The sequence below is a fragment of the Aplysia californica genome, unplaced genomic scaffold (assembly GCF_000002075.1).
Source record: "Aplysia californica isolate F4 #8 unplaced genomic scaffold, AplCal3.0 scaffold00069, whole genome shotgun sequence".
NCBI classification, from domain to species: Eukaryota; Metazoa; Mollusca; class Gastropoda; order Aplysiida; family Aplysiidae; genus Aplysia; species Aplysia californica.
In genome coordinates this window covers 241,658-263,032 of record NW_004797339.1, presented here as the reverse complement: position 1 = coordinate 263,032, position 21,375 = coordinate 241,658, and the positions used below count along the sequence as shown (strand labels likewise).

At 40.6% G+C, this 21,375-nt stretch overlaps 1 protein-coding gene across 1 annotated transcript in view; it reads left to right on the top strand.

Annotated features, from left to right (window-relative positions):
• LOC101859468 (sarcolemmal membrane-associated protein) overlaps positions 1-21,347 on the top strand; it is a gene marked incomplete at its 5' end in the record, with an annotated part of 91,668 nt that extends 70,321 nt beyond the window's left edge. Inside the window, 6 exon segments of the mRNA XM_035968591.1 lie at positions 352-414; positions 4,770-4,868; positions 7,678-7,750; positions 8,995-9,499; positions 12,063-12,197; positions 13,982-21,347. Of these exon segments, the coding sequence (XP_035824484.1) occupies positions 352-414; positions 4,770-4,868; positions 7,678-7,750; positions 8,995-9,499; positions 12,063-12,197; positions 13,982-14,080 (974 nt within the window).
• Positions 21,348-21,375: the final 28 nt, after the last annotated feature.

Below are 21,375 nucleotides of genomic sequence, written 5' to 3'. Positions count from 1 at the left end.
ATGATTGCTCTTCTGTCTTCCTTTTGAGAGTTGCCTGTATTACCTTGGTATGGTTTTTAATAGTATAGAACAGTTTTCTGGCTAATTAGCTCTGAGTTACAACTCAACCACCACCACCACCCCTGCTGACTATAAACTATAAATAGTTGGTAGTGAATGTTAAACAGATGTTTTAAGTCACTGCATTTCATCCCAAGACTTGTGATAGATCATAGTTTCCATTGCTTTCCCCACCTTCCGATGAATGAAAATAAGTCTTTTTTTTTTTTCATGAAATTCTTTCCTCTCCGTATATTCCGTAAAGTTATGCATCATGGCATGAGTTGTTTTTGTTTTGTTTTTCTCCCCCAGTGCTTCTAGCCACCTCTCAACAAAACGCCAAGCAAAACCACAATGAAACAGAACATCTACGAGGTAGGTGTACGGGAAGTCACCGTTGCTGTCTTTTCATTACCTTTACAGTTAACTAATGCAATAATACCTTGAAAAACAAGTGTAATTTGTCTCAAGCTGAAGCCCGTAACTCAAAGGACTCTCATCCTAAATCTGTTTTTTTCCATTGTGATTAATAGGTGTCTTTCCAATCGGTTCCAATCCTAAAAACTTCCTGCAAAGAAATAAAAGTGTTCTCAACCAGGCAGTTCAGCCGATCACAGGCCAAGAAGAGGAGGAAGGGAGAGAAGGGACAATAACAGCTTGCCTAGCAACAGTTAACTTAGTGTAGCAGCAGCTGGTCTTCCCTTTGATACCCAACATGTGCTTTATGATGAACATGGAATTAGATTTTTTTAAAGATGATGAAGTTTATATTTTTTTAATTAATTATTGTAATTGAATTTTGAAACACTTTCAAAGCTTGGCGCTCACCTCGCGCGCCAACTAGTGGGTGTTGAACTGAAACTCACTCACATCTCAAAATTCAGCCTGCATCTCAGGGCAAAACTTGTGCCTAGAACTCCGGCTCGTAACTTTAACTACAATGGAGAAACATGTAGGGGGCACAAAGATCTGAGATATCCCACACACGTTTTATTTTGACTTCTCGTTGGTATCCTTAGAAGAAAGAAGAAGAAAAAAAGCAGGGTCAGTGGTGTAGCAGTTAAGCACTTTTATGTCACTCGCAGAAGACATGAGTTTGATTCTTATATGGGGAGGGTTTGTTTTTTTATCAAGCATTTCATCTGTCTGCTGGGAAGGTGTATCCCGGTCAGCTTAGGTTGACCTGACACCTAGGGTCAAAGCAGACTCTTCATAAATGATAGGCATTGTGTGGATGAGAGCGTAAAGCATGTACTACTGCACTTGTTTTTGTGCTTAGAGACAATCGTAGAGTGGTGAAGAATGGGGTTTTTTCTGAAAATTTCCTTGTAAATTTATCTCCAAAATTTTTATAATACAAATACTATGCTGTTAGCAGTTGTAATGTTTGTGTAAGTTTATCATCAATGTCATTTGAAAGCTGTCTTTAAAAAGCAGTCATTAGTTCAGACGATGTGGGCTCCAAAGCTCTAAACATTTATTGTCCTTATCTCTCCTACTTCATTTCTTGTATGTACTTTCTAGTTATTACATCTCTAATCTTAGGCAATTATTTGATGTATTTGTATTGTAAGTGACGTAAAACTCTGACAAAAACATAAAACATAGTGTGCCTTTCTCTACTGGTTCGTTCTGGTGGAGCCTAAGACAAAAAAAGTTCCACATCTTGTTTTTAGCATTTTGTTTGTTTCTCATAATTGTAAATACAAAAGCTTTGATTCGGTGAATTTGAGATATTTATTTTTCATGATTAACACTTCGGTTCATCATAGAAAAAGATTTTTTAATGGTCTTGTCATTAAATACCATATTTCTTAAAGTTTTTTGCCTTTATTTTTAAAGCCTGTTTATTTAAATGTTTAATGCCATCGTCTGTTATTTATGCAAGGGTCTTGTTGAGGGTGAATCTTTTGTTTCCCGTAAAGCTATGCTTCTTTTTTGTTGGTACATTCGCATTCCAACATGCCTGCATGCTTTTTACTGTATACTAGTGTTTTTATTCTGTATGCGACTTGACTTTGTGATTTCCTCGATTTATAAAGGATTCAGGTTGCTTGCTAAGCATTGAAGCACCTGACACTCTGGGTGACTCGAATTGCAAATTCAAAATGTTAGGAAAAAATGGAATGGGCATAACAAAACAAAAAAGGGCGCATTCGAAAAAACTCTGGTGTACAGTAGAGCGAATCTGTGACCTCATTCTCTTTTGTTTGTTTCTCCCAACACACAGTAGAAATGTCTCCTGTTTTGTTTTGAAACATTTCCGCATATTGTGTTTTTTAATGTCCTGTGGGTTTTTTATGAGATTGTTGAGAATTAAATGGAAGGTAAAGAAATCAAGTGGGATATTGCTGAAAGAAGTGTACATAGGCAGCTCACAAATAGAAACAATTAGAGAAAGAGACAAATACAGTTTCTGGGACCCCTGAACTGACATATAAAACTTTGATATCTTGCTTTCACTGGAAAAATAGAAAAGAGACAGGGGTAGACCAAAAACAATTTATGTAAAGAACTCGGAACAGACAGCTGAAGGGGAAAAACGGATGAAATGAGTTATTTGGGTGTATCCGAGCTGAGAAATGAGTGGCAAACCAGGTTTGCCGATGTCTGCCACAGATCTGGCTCTTCCTGTTGATAATTATGTCCTGCTCTGCTGTTTATATGGAAAGCAAATTAAGATATTAAGTGGTTTGTGACCTTGCATTAAACGTGATGCCCTCGCTTGTTTTTTATTTTTTAATATTTGTTTTTGGGTGACAGCTGAATTGTGCGTGCTCCTTGTTTTGTGTCATTGGCTGTGGCATGTGTAAATGTACAACATTACGCAGTATTCTTTTAACTGTGATGTTATAGTATCTTGCACTTTTTTTTTTTGGTGTGTGTTAGAAGGCATCAACTGAGTCTTACGTCTTTTCTTTCCCTCTTTTGTTTTTCTCTTCCTTTTTCCCAACACTAAATGGCTGCTATCACGTCTACGGTTCCTTTTTCCCAACACTAAATGGCTGCTATCACGTCTACGTGCTGCTATTTGATCATCACATCATCAATCCCGTAGTCTTGTGGACTGTTGGGATTGCAATAAGCACCCGTTCTCGTTCCACTCCTTCCAATCGTTGCACTTTCCCAAAGCCTCGGGTATTTTCCAGCCTGTCCACTCCTGAGTCTTGCCTTCCTATCTTTTCATCTACACTTCTCTCCTTGTTCCTCCTCCCTGTGGGAGGTTGGCGGGTGATCTGGTGTGGGTTGCTCATTTTTTCCCTTAAACGTCTACCTATTTCTTATCTCTCCTTTAATAACATCTTTAATCCCTCCTCTTTCTTTTCTTTGAATGTTACTTTTTCATAACATCTTTAACCCCACCTCTTTCTTTTCTTTGAATGTTACTTTTTCATAACATCTTTAATCTTCAGCACTTGTTGTATAACCTATATGTGTTGCATATGCCGTAAAACTTTCACTGAAACAAAATAAAACAAGAAGTGTATTGACTTGATCAAGCAATAAGATTACTTTGGAAGAAGTTACTCTAAGCATGCTCATGTTTTCCTTGCTGTATGCTTACGCTCACGGCATGTTGTCAACATTGATCTGTCTTTGCGGGCTTGAAGAAATATGTGAAGTGAAAGGAACTTTATGTCATCTTTCTATTTTCACGGGCATGAGAATGTCAGCAACAAACTTTAAATGTTTTTTACAGAACAAAATTGTTTTATGCTTAGAATCTGAGAACTAAGATCCCAATGTTTTATTGAAATTTATTTCAGTCGTTTCATTTTTTTATGGTACTTAAGATAAAAGTATTTCATCGAATTTTGTTCTTTTTGTATCTAATTCTCTGTCAGTATTAGTTAATGTCACTCTAACATAGACTTGAACTTTCAAATCTTAGAATATTCTTATACATTTTGTTGTGATATGCTGTACATCCTGCTGGCTTGTTTTTTGTTTGCATCAAGGTTGGGTTTGTTTTGGGTTTTTTGGCTGTTTTGTTTGCTTTTTTCAATTTTCATTTGCCCTTCCGACTCCTGTAAACTTTTCATTGTTTTGCTTGGAAATGTTTTACCGCAATGGCCAGCCATGCTGCAGCCACTCTCCCTATTCCGTGCCAGCATTTCCTGTGTCTCCTCGGTGTGTGGTACTTTGTTACGCTTATCCCAAGTGTGTTGTGTGCCTGCAGTGACTCACTGTGTGTCTGCAACGACTCGCTCTATGCATGCTGTGGCTGGCTGTGCACGTTCATGAAGTGGCTCTCTCCGTATGGGCGGCGACTCGCTTTGTGCATGCTGCAGCTGGCTGTGCACCTGCGTGAAGTGGCTCACTTCGCATGGGTGGCGACTCGCTCTGTACATGCGGTGATTCGATCTGTACATGCGGCGACTCACTCTGTGCATGCTGCAGCTGGCTGTGTACGTGCGTGAAGTGGCTCACACCGTATGGGCGGGCGACTCGCTAGGTGCATGTAGCAGTGGCTTGTTGTTGCTCTCCTCTCCTTTCCCTGGTGTTGTTTGTGCTGCATGACCTGCCACAGTTTCCTCCCCCCATGCGGCGACTCGCTCTGTGCATGCTGCGGCTTTCTCTCCCATCCTCGGTGTTGTGCTGCATGACCTGCCAGTTTTCTCCGCCCACCCACCCAGCAGACCCTGCCTCATTGGCCATGTGTTTTTGTTTGACGCCTCGCGGGAAAAACTGACGAGCATGTCGTATCATTGTTCCTTCCCTCCATTCAGACAAATTAAGACATTTACAAGAAGAGTTGGACTCTGAGAGAAATCGCAAGGATTCTTCTCGCCACGGCAACACGGACCGCCTCTCAGCCCGGAGTAAAGGTAACGCCAGAGACAGCCGCTGTGGGAGGGGGAGAAGAAACTACCGACATGTTGTTTTTCATTCAGTGACTTTTCTTCCTTTTTTTTTCTCCCCCCCATCAGACAAGAGTTGCTGGGGTATTGTATCCCTATCAGCCTGGGTGGGCCTTATCAAGCAGGTTCAAAAGCCCACTGCCTAAATGATAGGATTTGTGTGCATGGGAGCATAAAAAGCATTTACATTTTTTTAAAAACCCAGCTGTTTGTTACTGGAACCATAAACCTCCCAAATGGAGCATGGAGAATTTGTTCTCATTTCTGTCCACTGAGAAACTACACCTGGAATACCTGGAGGTGTCATCTGTGGCCAGAGGTTGGCGGGTAATGGAACTCCTTTGTTTACGGTGGTTAGTTGGTTTAGTACATTGTGTTACTTTTCCCCTCGCCCATACTTCCATGTTGTCGGCCCCGCGTTCAGTTTGTGCAGAGTGTTACAAAGGCCTGAAGTTGTTTCTCCTTCAAAGTTGTGTTTAAGAGAACAATACCTTCTGTGTTCAGTAAGTTCTCTGTCAGTGTTTGGTGGGGGCTCTGCTGTGGTTTGCTCCTTCTTAACAAACATTTATCATTGTTATCTCTTTTTTTCTTTTCTTTATATGTTACTCTCTGGTAACACTTTTACTATTCAGCTCTTTATGACCTATTTGTGTTGGAAGGGCCGTAAAACCCTGTGAAACTTGAAAAAAGAAGTTCTCAGGATTATCTTCTCCAGGACTAGTTTCTGCTTGAACTTACCAGATAGTGTGTCCTTTTGAGTCTCCATTAGTAAGATGTTTTTTTGTTTTTTTTCCGTTTGACCTTTCCTCACGTCTGTTTATTTGTGGCAGCTTGTTTTTTCTCTCAGACTTCTTGGAAGATGGTGAGTCTTGTTTTTTCTTTAATGCTTGATTGTAAGGTACGGAGGTACCCATGACTGTGTATACTCGTAAGTGTGGAAATCTATTTGTTATCAAGGTTGAATTGATTTCTGTCTTAATGGTAGGGAGATAAACCTGTGGTTTTGAAAGTGACTCAGTGAGTTCCAGTGGTGTTGCTAGATGCTGTTAGGGTCTGTATATAATTTCTCATGTGCACAGACCTATTTTTGTCATGGTTGTGGACGTGTGCAAGTGTGAAAACCATTTTCTTGTTACGGTTAATGTCTTTATTTAAGATAAAAGAAGGATCTCTGGTGAGGGAAGCCAAATGTCACTGGCTTTAATGTCCTGTAATGTGTGTCTCTGGTTCATGCCCTTACAACTTTCTTAATTGCAAACATATTGAACCTGTCTGTTCTTTGGAGCATATAAGAAAGTCAAGATCGGAAGGGAGGGAGGTAGTACTTGAGCAAGCTACTTCCTTTATCACTCAAGATCTACCGCCCAGGCAAAGCTGTGTCATGTATACTGCTTTAGTCGTCAACTCGAGAAAAGCTGAAGCAGAATAAGATGTTTGTCGTTTCACTCAAAGTGTAATGTACAGAGCCCGGGTTGTTTTCCCATGTAATGCTGTCCGTGCTGTCACTTGTGTACAGTGAGCACTTCTTCAATATATCTATCTATATATACCTATATATCTCTATACTTGTACATTCTACTAATCTGGTCAACATCCCTGTCATGACAGTCAATGTGTGATATAAGATGTTACGGACAATATGATTGGTAAAATCTGAGTCCCATCACACCTATTTCCACCGGGTCTGAAAAGTTCAGAATTTTTTTCCGATAACTGGTTGGCACCTGTGTGTGCATCTTCCACTTCAGTTTGAGAGAAAAAAATAGTCAACCAAACAACAGGCTGTGTCTTGAATTATGGTCACTTTGTTCAGAAAAATGGTGCAAGAAAAGAGCAATCAAAGTACAGTGTGTTTTGAACTTTACAGGGGTGTCAATTTTTTCGGACAAGTCCAGAAATCTGGATTCTGGAAATTTCTTTTTATAAAAATTCTTTCTACAAGATGTATAAGACAATGCGACAGGTAAACTTTGAGTCATCGCCTATGAATTTCCACAGGATCAGATTTTTTTCCGTAGCCTGTTGGCACTTCTGGCATTAAAACTTGGGTCTTCTTCAGATGTGAAAATATGACTTTGCTCATTTTTCCACTGCGGTCTTCCTATTTAAGACAAATATGTATATCTGATTATTTTTTACCATGGTCAAGATCACTTCTTTGCATTTTTTGTCTATTTATGCCAACATAGCACTGGTTGTGAGAGATACTGCTTGCAAAAAATACGTTTTTATTACCCGCTTGTGAGACACTCGTATTTTTATTCCTGTTTTGACATTATCTGGTTGTGGACATGATGAACTGTACACTGTATATATACGACATCTATTCTATTAACATATGTTGACTGCCGGGTGTAACGCTCCGTCGTACAACACATTGAGAAACGACGTACGGCTTGTGGGTGGTTGGCGGGTGCTCTGGTGTGGTTTGCTCCTTCTTTCCCATCAAGCATCTACTGTCCTTATGTCCCCTCCTTTTTTGTGTATGTTACTCTCTTGTAACACCTCTTGTCTTCAGCACTTATATGACCTTATTGTGTTTCAAGTGCCGTAAAACTCTTACTAAAACAAGCAGTCTTACACTAAGCAGTCAATATACACTGCATAGTTCATGTCATTAACACTCACATGTAAGGGACAGTCTGTCTTGCCAAGGAAGCGGAAATAATGTTGCTTTGATTGTAAAAATGTGTTTGGGTTTTTTTTCATACTTCAATTCGGTTGTTGTTGTTTTTTGTCATACTTAAATTCGGTTGTTTTCTTTCCTTACTTCCAGAATATCAAGCTCTAAAAGAGGAATGTGCCAATCTACGGAAGCGAATCCAGGCTATAGAGGCTGAGATGAAAATGTGAGTAACTTTTGATGTGGGAGTGGGAGAGAGATTTGGATTCTTTGCTGTACGTTAAATTAGGATTGTACGAATATTATAAATGTCTGTCTGTCCTTTTAGTCAAAATAGTATAACCAGGTCGATAACTGATATCAGTGTGAATGGATGGTTGGTGCTATTAAGCATCTGTTGTCCTTATCTCTCCTCCTTATTCTCTTTATATATTAAGTTATATTACTCTCTAGCAATACCCTTTATCTTCATCACTTATATGTCCTAAATATAATAAATATAGTGCTGTAAAACTTTTACTAAAACAAAAACTAAGGAAATCCGTTGCGCCTACAAGACCAAATTGTGTCAATAGTGCAGTAAAACAGACTCAATCAGTCTGTCACGTATGGTCAAGTGCTGTAATACGAATTTTCGTAGCGAGGGTGAAGTACCGTTTAGTAACACCTCTAATTCTAGGCTCCTACATAAAGTATTTGTGTTTCTTCAAGTGTGGTAAAACTCTTGACTTGATTGCTCAAGACTCAGTTTTGTCATTCTTAGTTGTAGTGTGTTAGTGGGTGCTGATATGTCTTGTTTGTCTCTGCTGTCCCTATGTGTACATAATTAATGTGTGGCTGAGAAAGTTCTTCTTTTTGTGGTTGAACTGGTTTTCTCATTAATGTCGAATGTTTTTATCTTGTGTGAACGTGTATTATGCTCAGTGAACACATCATTGATGTAAAACGCTCAGTCCTTATACTCGTATGGAATAGAGCGCTACATAAATGCAATCGTTTATTATCTAAAACAAAAAAAACTAAAGCAGTTGTCGTGTGTGGGTGGTTGGTTGGCGGGTGCTCTGGTATGGTTTGCTCCTTCTTTCCTATCAAATATCTATTGTTCCGATCTCTCCTCCTTTTTTGTGTTTGTTACTCTCTTGTAACACCTCTAATCTTCGGCACTTATATGACCTTATTGTGTTGCAAGTGCCATAAAACTCTTACTTAAAAAAGAAAAACCCTGTGGCATCCCTGGGGCTTATACTCGTATGGGATAGGGCGCTACATAAATGCAATTTTTATCATTATCTAAAACAAAAACCTGAATCCGTTGTTCTGAATCTCCTGTTGTGTGTGTGTGTGTGAATATTGTTCGTACATCATTTACGTATAGCGCCTAGATCTATGTTTACACGGGAGTGGGCGCTATAGAAGTGATCTTCATTATTATAATTATTAATATTGTTATCTCCTGTTGTGTGTTGGCAGGTCGCGCAAGGAGAACCTGCACCTGTCCTCAGAGTACAACAAGCTGCAGGAGTCGTACAAGCACCTGGAGTCTCTCAAGGTGAAGCTGGAGACGAGCGAGCATTCCTGGAAGCTCACAGTCACCGACGCGCAGAAAGACGCGCACTCCTCGCTGCAGGAGGTGAGGGGGCTGCCGACCTCCTCCAGTTGCGACTCGGGCTTCCCCTCCTCGCCCCCTCATCCTCCCTCCTCCTCCTCCTCCTCTTCCTCCTTCCTCTTGTCAACTTCGTCACCGCTACCCCCTTCCTCTTTCCCCCCGTCGAGCGCACACGGAATCCTCCCCGGTCTCCCCGCGTCGCGAGACATGGCTGGCCTGACTTCCTCTTCCTCCCCCTCCTTCTCCTCGTTGAACCGGAGTCCAGAGGAGAGCACCCCCTCCCCTCCCACCCCCTCGGCCTCTGTGCTGATGGGTCCCTCCTCTGCGTCCGCTCCTTTTCCCTCGTCTTCCTCTTCGTTCTATTCTCAGGTACTCCCACGTGCTGCGGTATGGCTGTTGGCTGTTGCTGTTGGCTGTTGCTGTTCTCTGTTACAGTTTCTCACCCTTCCCTTACTGCCGCAGAGATTGTTTGGTTTTCCGTTATTTGCTGGTGTTTGGTTGAGTTTCCGGCTTTCCTCACCGTGTTTTGTTTAGTTTCTTGCTTTACTGATTGGTGTGTTTCACAGTGTGTGTTATATAGTGTGTTACCCGATGGTTATAGCTAGGTGTGTCACTGTGTGTGTTATATAATGTGTTACCCGATAGTTATAGCTAGGTGTATGTCACAGTGTGTGTTAGACAGTGAAAGATTTTGTCAGTTGGTATGTTAGTGTTTTAGCACCAGAAAAGTGGCAGCCTGCACTGTATGCTTACCAAGAAGTTGAGATTGTTTCAGAATGCCATCAGGTCAGCTGGAGTAATAAATATAAGATTTTAAAGAACGTAGACCTTGGCATTGAGCTGGAATTTGCACTAAACTAATGCTATTATTTATGATTATAAGCCGTGTTACCAGGTGTCACGAGGCCTAACACGCTGTTTCCCCTCCAATGCTGTGTTGTTTCCCTCTTAGTCTTATGCATCAAAATGTTCTCATCTTCAGAATACAGAATTTCCTCTTGATTTGCTTTAGTTGTCATATGTTTTGATCAAGCTCTGCCTATATCGTTACCTTTAAAAAACATTCAACTTTTTCCCTGTCGAAAGGAAACTATTGATATTTTAAATTCGGTGTTCACCTCTGTGATTTCTCGCTAATTTTTTTAAAAGAAAAAAAAAAACAGGATTGGAAAAATAAGTTCGCTTTGCTCTTGTTTTGTTATGGATGTGTTTGATTTGTAGGTTTGAGTGTAGAGTAGCAGTGTCACTGACTGGACTGTTCTGTGTCTCTTTGCTTTCTTCCTCTGGATATTTTCTTCTTCTTTTTGTTTTGGTTTTTGTTATTATATATGTCTGCTGCAGTGTCCTGTTGTTCGCAGTTTCTCTTTTTTCCTCTCAAAGCATCGCTGCTCTTTGTTTTGTACAAGTTTTTTGCTGTTATCTTTGCATTTTCTTCGCAGTTTCAAGTTTTTGTTGTTTAATATCAGCTGCATTGTCTGGTTGTTCACAGTATTTTTTTTTTACTCTCAAAGCATCGCTGGTCATTGAATGTTTTATATAAGTTTCTTTCAAGTTTTTGTCGTTTGATATCTGCTGATACGTGGATTTGTTTACAGTTTTTCACTTTTTAAATCTCAACAAAGAGTCACTGGTCATGAAGTGTGTTGAATAAATTTCTGTCTGGCTGCTGTTGTTGCAGTGGTGCTGGTGGGGCCGAGGTTATTGTAGACCACAGTGGCCTTGGTTCTTCTCTCATAAGTTCATCAAGCTCTTTGTTTTTCTGTCTGAGCTCATTGTCCTCCATGTTAGATTGTCCTCGGTGCTAGAGTCACAGTTGGTGTTCTTGGCATGAAACGTGTCCTCTGTCTCCCGCGTTGTCTGAACAGCTTGTCGTGTAAAAGCTTAGGTCCTGGTAGTGAGTGGACCATAGTGTGTTACACGTGAAGTTAGATGTGTGTTACTCGTGTAATTAGATGTTTGATGTTTGCTGCTATTTTGTTCGGCCGACCTAGTCTGCAGCTCAAGTGTGTGCCACCTACTCCCCCTGCTTTCTTCTTCCTCTTTTATCAACCAACTTTCCCCTCCTCTTTCCCCCCTCCCCTCTCCTTCCCCCTTTTCACCTTCCCCACTCACTGTTTGCCACTTTATCTTTGCGTTTTACTTTTTTGAATAGTTGCTAAAAGTTCCTTTGGCGAATGTTTTTGTTGAATGGTTTACATATTGTTTTACTCATTGAAATATTTACAGCTAATTTGTCTTCTGTTCTTGTAAGTAATTTGATGAAAAGAAGTAGCTCTCCTATTAACATTATACTCTATAAGCCTACTTGGGAACTTTGGTCTTGATCAGTCCCCATAAATGTTTCTACGACAGAATCAATGTTTTAAAGCTATTATATACTGGGTTAATAACAATAACTACAAAACTGTTTCCAATCTACATTATAAAACCCAACTACGCTTTAATTTCTTTACTATTTGAAATAAATAATTTTTCTTGGCTTTTTTTTCTTCTGGGGAGAGGGCTGATGACTAGAAATAAAGTGAAGCCTACCGCATTTATATGCCAGTCAGTCACTGTGTACTCAAAACACCACAAAATTCAAACCAATTTAAGTCAAATCTTGTGGTCTTCCTTTTGATTTTAAGCTCATTTATCGCGACCTCAGTGCTTTCTTGGTGTATCTCCATTTTTAATAACAGTGAAAACAGTTCATAACAAAGATTGAGCTTCAGAAGAAGTCACATTTTCACTGTTTTAAAAAAAATGGAGATACGAACAAGAAAGTACTGAGGTCGCGCTATAGTTAGCCAATTATTTTGATGTATTGCTTGTCAGAGGGTTCCATCAGTAAGAAATTATAATGGTGCCGGTAGATGTTACATCATTGTGACCTCTGACCCCACACACTGGTGAACTAATTCCTCCATGTGTTCCCTCCCCCTGTCCCCAGCTGGAAGAGGCGCGGGCTGAGCTGGGTGAGCTGCGTAGCTCGTGCGACGACAAGGCGCAGCAGATCGGCTCGCTGCGGAAACAGATCTCCGACATGACGGCCGACTACCAGGCCTTGCAGAACAAATCTCGAATGGTGAGTGCCAAAGGCTGTACATGTTGTGTGCTTCTACTGATGCCGTATTGATCATTTAGCTCCTTCTTTGCCTCATGACGTACATGGATCAAAAAATGGTACAGGTTTACTGCCTGTATCAACCAGGGTTCGTACCGGTCGTGGAAAACTGGAAAACTTTTGGACTTTTTTTTTTTTACCCAAGACATGGAAAACTTTTAATTTTGGGAAATTGGCAAAATTCTTGGAAAAGTCTTAGAATAACAAATTTTTAACTAGATCTATTATAAAAATATTTCCTCCAAGTTTAGAAGGCCTCGACTTTACGCATTCTGAGGTGTAACATTTTTGCATTCTGAATGAAGATTTTCTTCCGAAATGACCCGCTATTAGTCTTGGAAAAAAGAAATCTGGTCTTGAGAACTCTTGGAAAGTCTTGGGGAAAAAAATCTCCTGCTCAATATGGACCCTGATCAAAACTATTAGGTTGACTTATGACGTACATGGAGGGAAAAAATGGTGAAATGGAGTAGTTTTAACGCCTCTATCAACACTGTTAGGTTATTTAATAGGCGGGACCTCTGGGTGTAAAGTCCATCTGGGAAAGGACCGAGCCATTTGGGAAATTTATGTAAAGTGCCGTTCCAAAGGACACAACATGGGGCCGAGTGAGACTCGAACCCCTTGGTCCCAAACCGGCCATCTCACCATTACGTGTCCGCTAGCCTAACCACTAGGTGGTACATCCCAAAAATGCATAACTTTGTAGCATTGTGCTGAATCATGGGCCGTGTCATGACATGGTGGAATCAGGCGCTCATTAATTTTTTAGCATGTGGAGTTATTGGTATCATCTTACAGCTTGTTCGTTGGGGTTTTTTTGGCTTTCAGTGAAACGATTAACTATCTGTCTTCAATAGAAGTCGAGATATTTGCAATTGAAGGAGGTGGGGGTCGTCTGGTTTCAAAGGTATAAATAAAGAGAAAATGACTGCCGAAGTTTGATGAATTCCATTGCTGGAGAGCCCTGGGAAACTGAAAATTTACTTCTTTTTTTTTTTTTGCGCCTTTTATCGTTTTTCAGTAAAATCCACACAGATATGTGTTTTTAAATGGACATAAAAGATATTTAGCGAAAAAACAAAGAACTGATCAATATTGTCAAATCGACGGAAAATCGCCTGCTTCTTTAATTTAATTATTTTGACGAGTGCCTGAATTCACCATGCTGCCTCACATGTGTGCTATATGTGTGTGGTATAAGAGCTGTCTCTCTCCTCCCCGTGGGTGGTTGGCGGGTGCTCTAGTGTGGTTTGCTTCTTCTATCCCATCAAACATCTATCGTCCTTATCTCCCCTTCTTCTTTTTTCTCTTGTAACACCTCTTATCTTCTGGTACCCCCCGCGGCAGTGCCACTGACTGAAGTGTCTTTAGGCCATTCCCAAAGGGGGGACATTTCTCGTTCAAGCATAGTAGAATTGTAAATGGGCTGATTTAATATGTCAAGCTCATAACTGTGCCTGATCTACAACAGGGAACTGCTGCTTTTTCTTTCCTAATCCTTCCTATTGTCATTTTCCTCTACTTCTTTTGTATGTTTGTCACTCTCTTGTGACCTGCTATTTCCGGGGTCCTTGATAGTCGAAGCAGACCTTGTGCTGTTGAAGCTAGAGAGGAGAGCAGAGTAAGTCTGATTCCCTGTAAAGACTTCTCTGTTGACATACACCCCTTGGCTCTCATATGACCTTATGCAGTTGCGAGAGCCGTAAATACCTCCACTAAAACTAACTCTCTCCTCCCCCCAGGTTTCGCTGGTGTCCACCATCCCGCTGTTGATGCTGCTGTTTGCGGTGCTGATGGCCATCTACCCGACCCTGGAGGCTGTTGTGTCCACGCTGTCGTAGCAGCAGACAGGAGCCGGCCGCCGCCTGGCAGCATCTCGCTTCATCCCGCGATCCCCGTGCAGTGATTTCATCCTTCATCCATCAACGTCTTTGCTGTCATTGTCCTCATCATCAGCATCATCATCATCGTCAGCATCATCGTCGTTGTTTTGGCCCTTATTTATTGAGTTTTTCCGCCCTCCCCTTTCTCATGGCGGTTGCAGCCGGCATTTTGAACCAAGTGCCCTCCCTTTATGTCTGAACAAACAGCCACTGTGGGACGTTGGTTAGAGAAGACGGTGACTGCGTTGTTTGTGCGCTATGGTTTCATATGTGCTAAAATCCGTGTGTTGTGTGTGTCTATGTTTGTGAGAGTGCTCATGCGCTGTTGTGCAAAAGACTTTGACCAGATGACCTGTGCAGTGTCTGTGAAAGTTGCTCTCAATTGTGGTGGAATTTTTTTTTTAGATAAAAAAATTTTAGGTCCTGCTCTGTCCAGTAGCCTAGTCTTTACAGCCGTGCGTTGTCGTGGAAACTGTCGCTGTTGTCTCAGACCCTGGCAGATAGAGAACTGTCTGGACTTACCGCAGTTCTAGAAGTTTTTTGTTATTTGATCTGAAGTATTTGAGATACTGTTTGCTCCTGTGTTGGGTACACCATTAGCTCAGCTTAGTTGTTATCATGCTTCACTACAGAGCGGAAGGCCCTGGTTCGAATCCCCAATGGGGCATTCTGAACTTGGCTTGCTTTTGAGAATTTGTTCTTTTAATTCTGAGATCCCACCTCTTAAATCACCTTACAGTGAAAGGAGCTTTAATTAAAACCAACCCAATGTGACTCATTTTTACTTCTGTTATTCTTACCGTTATATCGGTAGATGTAGGCGAAGCAGGGCCACCCTTGAGAGTGACGACAGGCTGCTTACAAAGGTCAAGGCTGAGTGCCATGGTCACAGTCTTTTGTACATAGCAGGGCCACCCATGAGAGTGACGACAGGCTGGTTACAAAGGTCAAGGCTGAGTGCCTTGGTCACAGTCTTTTGTACATTCAACTTTTTCTCACCGCTAGCGTCATGTTGTCATGCTGTAGAGTGTGTTGGGTAGTCTGTCAGTGTCGAGAGTAGCAATGGTTTTGTCATTGTTATGTTTGTAGGGGAGAAATGAAAAATGCTTGTGAAATTTCCGTGTCTCTGAAGTCATGCTGTACAATAAGCAGATTGTGGAAGGTTTTGTCATGTGTAGGCCTACTGGTATCATAATTCCTAGAGTTGTAAAAATTTCTTTGATAATGAGCATTGATATCATCATTCTAAAAGAAAAGTACAAATGTCCTTTGTACAGGACTCATGCCAGTGGCATATATATGTATATAATGAATTTAAAAGTAAAAATTTTTCGTGATCATTAAAAACAAAAGTTCTTTCAACAATCATGGCTGGCTTTGTTCAGCTTTCAAAGAATATTATGTTATTTACAGGATGAGTTTCATCCTGTCCCATGGTATTTATAGGATGAGTGTCTGGAATTCCTCCTATCTTTTTGCTTATAGTGAATAAAAAGCGAGTTTGAGTGTAGAAAGTTTACTAGTCCATTTTTTCAGCAACTTCTACTTTGTCCATGTGATGGGTGACTGGCTTGGACAGTAGAGAACAGAATGCTTTGTGCTTTTTTTTTTTAGGTAAAAGTTGTACAAATTTATAAGTCGCTTTCTTTATTCCAATCATAGTAGTGTTTCCAGAAATGTTTCTTGAGGGAAGAGAAAACGTGGCTGCTCTGTCTGAGAAGAAGTGTTCAGTGATAGTTGTGCTAGGGTTTCTGTGCTGTGGAAGTCTTTCTATGCTGTGGTAGGGTTTCTATGCCCTTGGTTCCTAGAAGTATCTGTGCCATTTCAGGATGTGGTGATTGCTGTAACGAAGATTCTTATATATTAGAGCTTTGTCACGTTACTTTTTGATCTCTCTGATGTATGTCTATTTCTTCTCTTTTTGAAACATAGAAGAAATGTTCCGACAGAAAGGATAGAACAGATGTAAGACAGGCCTACAGTAACTGTTGCTCTTTGCTTTGTTGCTTCACTCGGAAAAAATGGAATATCTCAAGGGTAGGCCAACATGACTGCTCGGGTCATTTCTCACAGCAAACAGAAAGTTGTCTTTTTTTCACGAAGGGTGTTTTTTTTCTTCATAATTTTCCTCTGGTATTCAAATGAATTCTATTTTCCAGTTGTGGTTTTCTTTTCCCTCCCATTTGCCTTCATTGTCCTCTCTTTCAGAAATGTTTCTTCCTTTCCATCTTTATTTTCCATGCTCGAGTGTTTCCTCCTTTACCTGTGCCCATCCTGTTCATAATTTGTTGAAATTCTCCTTGGTGTGTGAAATATCACAGGATCTGAGTTCTATATGCACCGTTTGAAGTTTCCAGTTGGCAAAGTCCGTGTCTACGTTTGTTCATGTGTGAGGAACTTCCTGTGGGGAAAAGTCTTGTGTTATAATAATCAACATGCCATTCTTGTGTTTTCACATGTGTGAACAATTTCACTCTTTTTATCAGTGCAAATGACAGCCTGCTGATAACATTAATATAGGGAGTGAGAATATCATGTTGTGATTTACTGTTCAAATGACAGAAGATTCCTGTTGTTGAACTGTGGACTGAGAACCATGTATGCATATAAATTTCTTATAGTTGAGTTTACTTTGACTGCAAAGTTTTTGCCAAGCTAGGAACAGAAACAACACACTTGGGATCTGTTTGGTGACTTCACATTCAGTTTGTTTTCCATTATGCTCCGCCATCAATTCTATTATGGTATTTATATTTCCGTTTCTGAAAAGTTATGTGAAAACACCAAGATACGTTCCTCATTCACTCTCCATGCCCGTATGTCTACACGTGAGCTGCTGTCATATTCGTGGCGAAAAGATGTTTGTTAATCTTGGGCAAAAATAAAGAGTAGAACCCGTGCCCGTGAATGACACGGACCAGTGGACCAGAAAGTGTTGTACTGTAATTAAACCATCACAGACTGAACGAGTCAGGTCTAGTGAACTTCTTCACAGCTGTGTACACGGTTGTTGTACTCACTTGGGGTTTCCAAAACTTTTCTTCTGCCTTTTTTCCTCCTGGCTGGCCTCTATAGTACGTTTTAGGAGATGTAATTAAAGCTTTTGTAGTTGCTTATTTTCAAATTAGGGGAGCGATAATATTATGGCTGTTTAAAAATTTTTTCATTAAATATGTTATTGTTGTCTTTTCAACACAAACGTACATGGAACCGTCTCATCAGTAAAGGGGATTCAGTAAGTTAGAGTGCTGATGTGCCAGGGGTAGGGGTCTGTTCTTTACTTTTGCCCAATGATGGAATCACTCGACAGTTATCTCCGCTGTTGACCTCGTGAAACTCGACACGTCACAGACGGACGCCGTCCCGTCGTGTCAGAATTTGCAATGTTGTCCCACCTGCTTATATCAAAGATCTGATTTTCTTAAAGCATGTTTGTCATTTATGTTGTAAAAATTTGAGCCGCGAGTTCCCTACAGATACAGGTAGCAGCCGTAGGATATAATTTTGTCATGTGTGGCTGGAATGTCGCTATGTGGGACACTTGTTGCTCTTTCCAAATCTTTGTTGTCGACTTGTTTATATTTTATTTTATTTTTATAACTATTATTGTCATTGTTTTGTTTTTCTCATTTATTTACTATTTGTATTCCCTTTGTTTTGTATTTTGAAGTTCATCCTCTTCAATTTTGGTTATGCTTTGCCTCCTTTTTTCTGATTAATGGCAGATTGTTGGAAGTATTTCTTGCTCTGAACATTAGAGAGCTCAGAGACTTTGACTTATGATAAGCAAGCTATGAAACAATGAAAAGGCCTGTTTTGGCAATTTGTAAAGTAAGGAATTACTTTGACCTTGGTAGCATAAGCTAATGAATATAATACATGTAAACAAAAGATGCCGTATGACTAGAGACACTTTTTCACGCATTTGGAAGAGTTATTAGTCGCTGACATGGTGAAATATTTTGTTCTGTCTCATCAAAGCTGCTACATTTTTAATGACTGAAGTTTTTTTATTTTGCTTCACTTTTACTTTCCAGTCGGTCATGTTACTGCAGTTATATTGTGGAAGAGTGAGACGGCAAGGGCTCCTCTCTTGTCCATGTCAGGCTTCAGAACAAATCTCTGCTGTTGCCATAGGTTCGAACTCCCGCCAATCATCACGTCACACACCACAGACTTGTGTACCGGATGTTTTATTATTTTGTTCTCGTGAGAACCAACTTGTTGCTTTAGTTGGTACTACTAGAGTAGGGCTGTTCTACGTTAAGGGACCAACGACCACTAACCTAGGAAACAAATCCTGACACCAGGCAGCGCATTCTTCTTGTCACCGACCATCATTTTTTGACGTTTTGATTGGTGTGAATGAGGTCCTCGTCATTTACAGGATGAGACAAGCAACATCTGTGTCTTTGTAGCGAGATGAAATCGTTTTGATATCGGTCAATGATAAGTGTCTTAACCACTGCTCAGTATTTTTCTCGTTGATGAAGCTAAAGCATTTCCAATTTCGCAAGTGTTGCCAGAATGCATAGTGTCGATAGAGGCTTGATTTTTTTACTAGTAGATTCTTTGAAAATTTGTCAAGTGATTGTATTATCTAGTGAGCTAGCCTTATTTCCTCCTTGTTGAATACCAAATGTCTCTTGTCTGCGACCAATCCCAGCTGGCTTTGACCGTGAAGCTTCTCTTGTCCTGACCCAGTAGTCCGTGGTAAACCAGCACAGCTTGTGAGCCGTGGTGGGCCCACAGGGACTACGCCCACCGCATTGTCCTCAAACCTTTTGTGGGTTTTTTTCTTTTTTTTTTTTTTGGCTGTGTTGGTCAGCGCAGTCTGCGTTTGTGATATTACTCAATCATCTCAGATTTGATTTTATGATCTTCATCATCATTGTCATCATTGTTGTCATCATCATCATCATCATCACCGGGTATGAGTGGAGTGTTCATGTTGCCACAACACCAACGACCTCATCTGTACATACCAAGCAGTGTTGCTGTGAGTGTCTGCTAAACTACCATCTTCTATCACACGTTTGTCATATGTTGTCGACGAGCTGTTCAACTGTTCTAAGCCCGAAAAGCAAAAATTAATTTTCCGTTTCAGCAAAGAGAAAAATTTCATTTTTTTAAAATGATTATAGTACACCCTACGTTTTTTCTTTTATTCCCCCCTCCCCCTCCCCAGACATGGGAAATACTCTGTACAGCTACAAAACACAGCTGATAAAAACCCTGTAAGTTCTTTGCCACATGGACAGGCCGAAGGGCTAGAACCCAAGTGGCTGCTTGATCGGAAAAGTAAAGTTGGGGTTTTTTTTCCTTCTTTTTTTTTTCAACATTTAGAATTTGACCTTCCGAGATATTGTGTAAGTGTAAGCACATGCAAGTGATATACCACCACAGATTGAGAAATACCAATTTTTTTTTTTCAATTTCAAAATTCTATGCTTAGTACATGGGAACAGCGCGTCAACAATATCAGCTATTATTACTTGTCCACTGATGTATGCAAAAGGAACTCAGATTGTGACCCTACTCTCAAACCCTTTTTTCGTCTGCTGACCTCGAGATTGTAGCAAAAGATCTACGTGTAAGCTCGTAGAAATTTAAGATACAAAGCGCAGAGCTGGCACCGGGTGTCGCAACTGTTGCTGCGGTTTGTCTACTCAGGGGGTCCATGCCAAAGTTACGCCTCCGTGTCTTTTTGTTGGTGAGCAGCTTCCATGTCAGTTTTGTCACCTCTGGGAACCGTGGACGGTAACAGTAACGGTAAATAAATACAGTGGCGTCCGCTCAAACTCAACACAATTCATCCATAAAACAGTTAATCCCCAATTTTTTTTCCCTCCCTGTTTGAGCAACTTATCTGAACCAAAAACCCAGCTAAACCGAAGACTGTGTGATGGTCTCGCAGATTTCGGTTTTAAGTTTAAGAGGACGCCACTGTGATTATTTATTTGACAAGTTCCCAAAAATTTCTTCCCACTTTCACCTCATGTTCTCGGTGAACGGCCATTCTACTTACTCACCTCACCCACCACGACCCGGCGGTCCTTCCTTACACCTCATTTCTCCATTTTGAATCTGTGGATCTTCTCCAACGTCTAAGTAGCAACACTTTCCTTACCAGTGGCAGCTTCACTTGTCCAGTACAATGTAGAAAATAGCTAGAGTCTAACTGAACTCTCAACATTATTTTGATCTGAAAAACAATTACACACTACCGTGTATTTACCGCCAAAATTTCTTTTCTCTCGACGGCATCAAGGTAAAAATTAAACAACCAAAAATAAAGGCTTTTGATAAAGGGCAGCAGATATTGCCATGGCCTGCTAAAGTGCTCTAGAAGGCTTTTGTCCCTCCGTGATATCCATCAAGTTTGTTATACGGTCATCATGTAAATGGGATCTATCACAGACGCTACCCTCCTAGCCCAGGACGGAAACTTGCACCTCCCCTCGACATCCTAAGGATGCCAGAGGAAGGAAAAAGTAAAAGTAAGAAGTAAAGTAGTAAACTTACAAATACTTTGTCAATGGGGCGAAAAAAACCACCAATGTTTCTTTTTTAACTAATATGCTGACTGATGTATAGGGCTCATCCTGTCCAAATTTAACAAGGAATTTTGACAAACAGGTTTCAGTATCTTTGACTTAGATAGGACAAGCTTCCTTTTCGAAGGACCTTTTCGTGTGTAAGGAAGGACATGCCGTGGTTTTCACGCACACACACATTGACGATTGCCTCCCCTCTGAAGTCTGTGTTTGATCTCGCTGTGGTGTGCACCCTGTGGGGGGTACCCTGGGGTGGTGGGGAGGGTTGGGAATCAAACGTCATTACTCACACCGACTCCCCCCCACACCCACCCAAATTATCGCACGACCACACGTAAATTACCCCTTCCATATTGGACACAAGATTTGTTTGCAAGCACGTTTCGTATTGGACGATGGATTTTTTAGCGTGGTTGTCCATGCCTCAAAATGTTTTAATAATTTTTTTTTGTTCTGTTTGTAATGTTCCAAGGAAATAATAAGCAAGTTCAGTTGATGAATGTCTTGTCCATTTCTGTTTTATACATATAAAGAAAATGATGGCCTCCTGGCCGACAATGTACCTACTCATAGTTGTGTATAATCATAATATAAGATGTAGATACCACTTTGTTCATTCATCCAGTTGATCTGATTTTGAATAAAATATACAAAAATTGTATGTTAAAGTTATGTCTTTATGAAAATGGTTTTGAT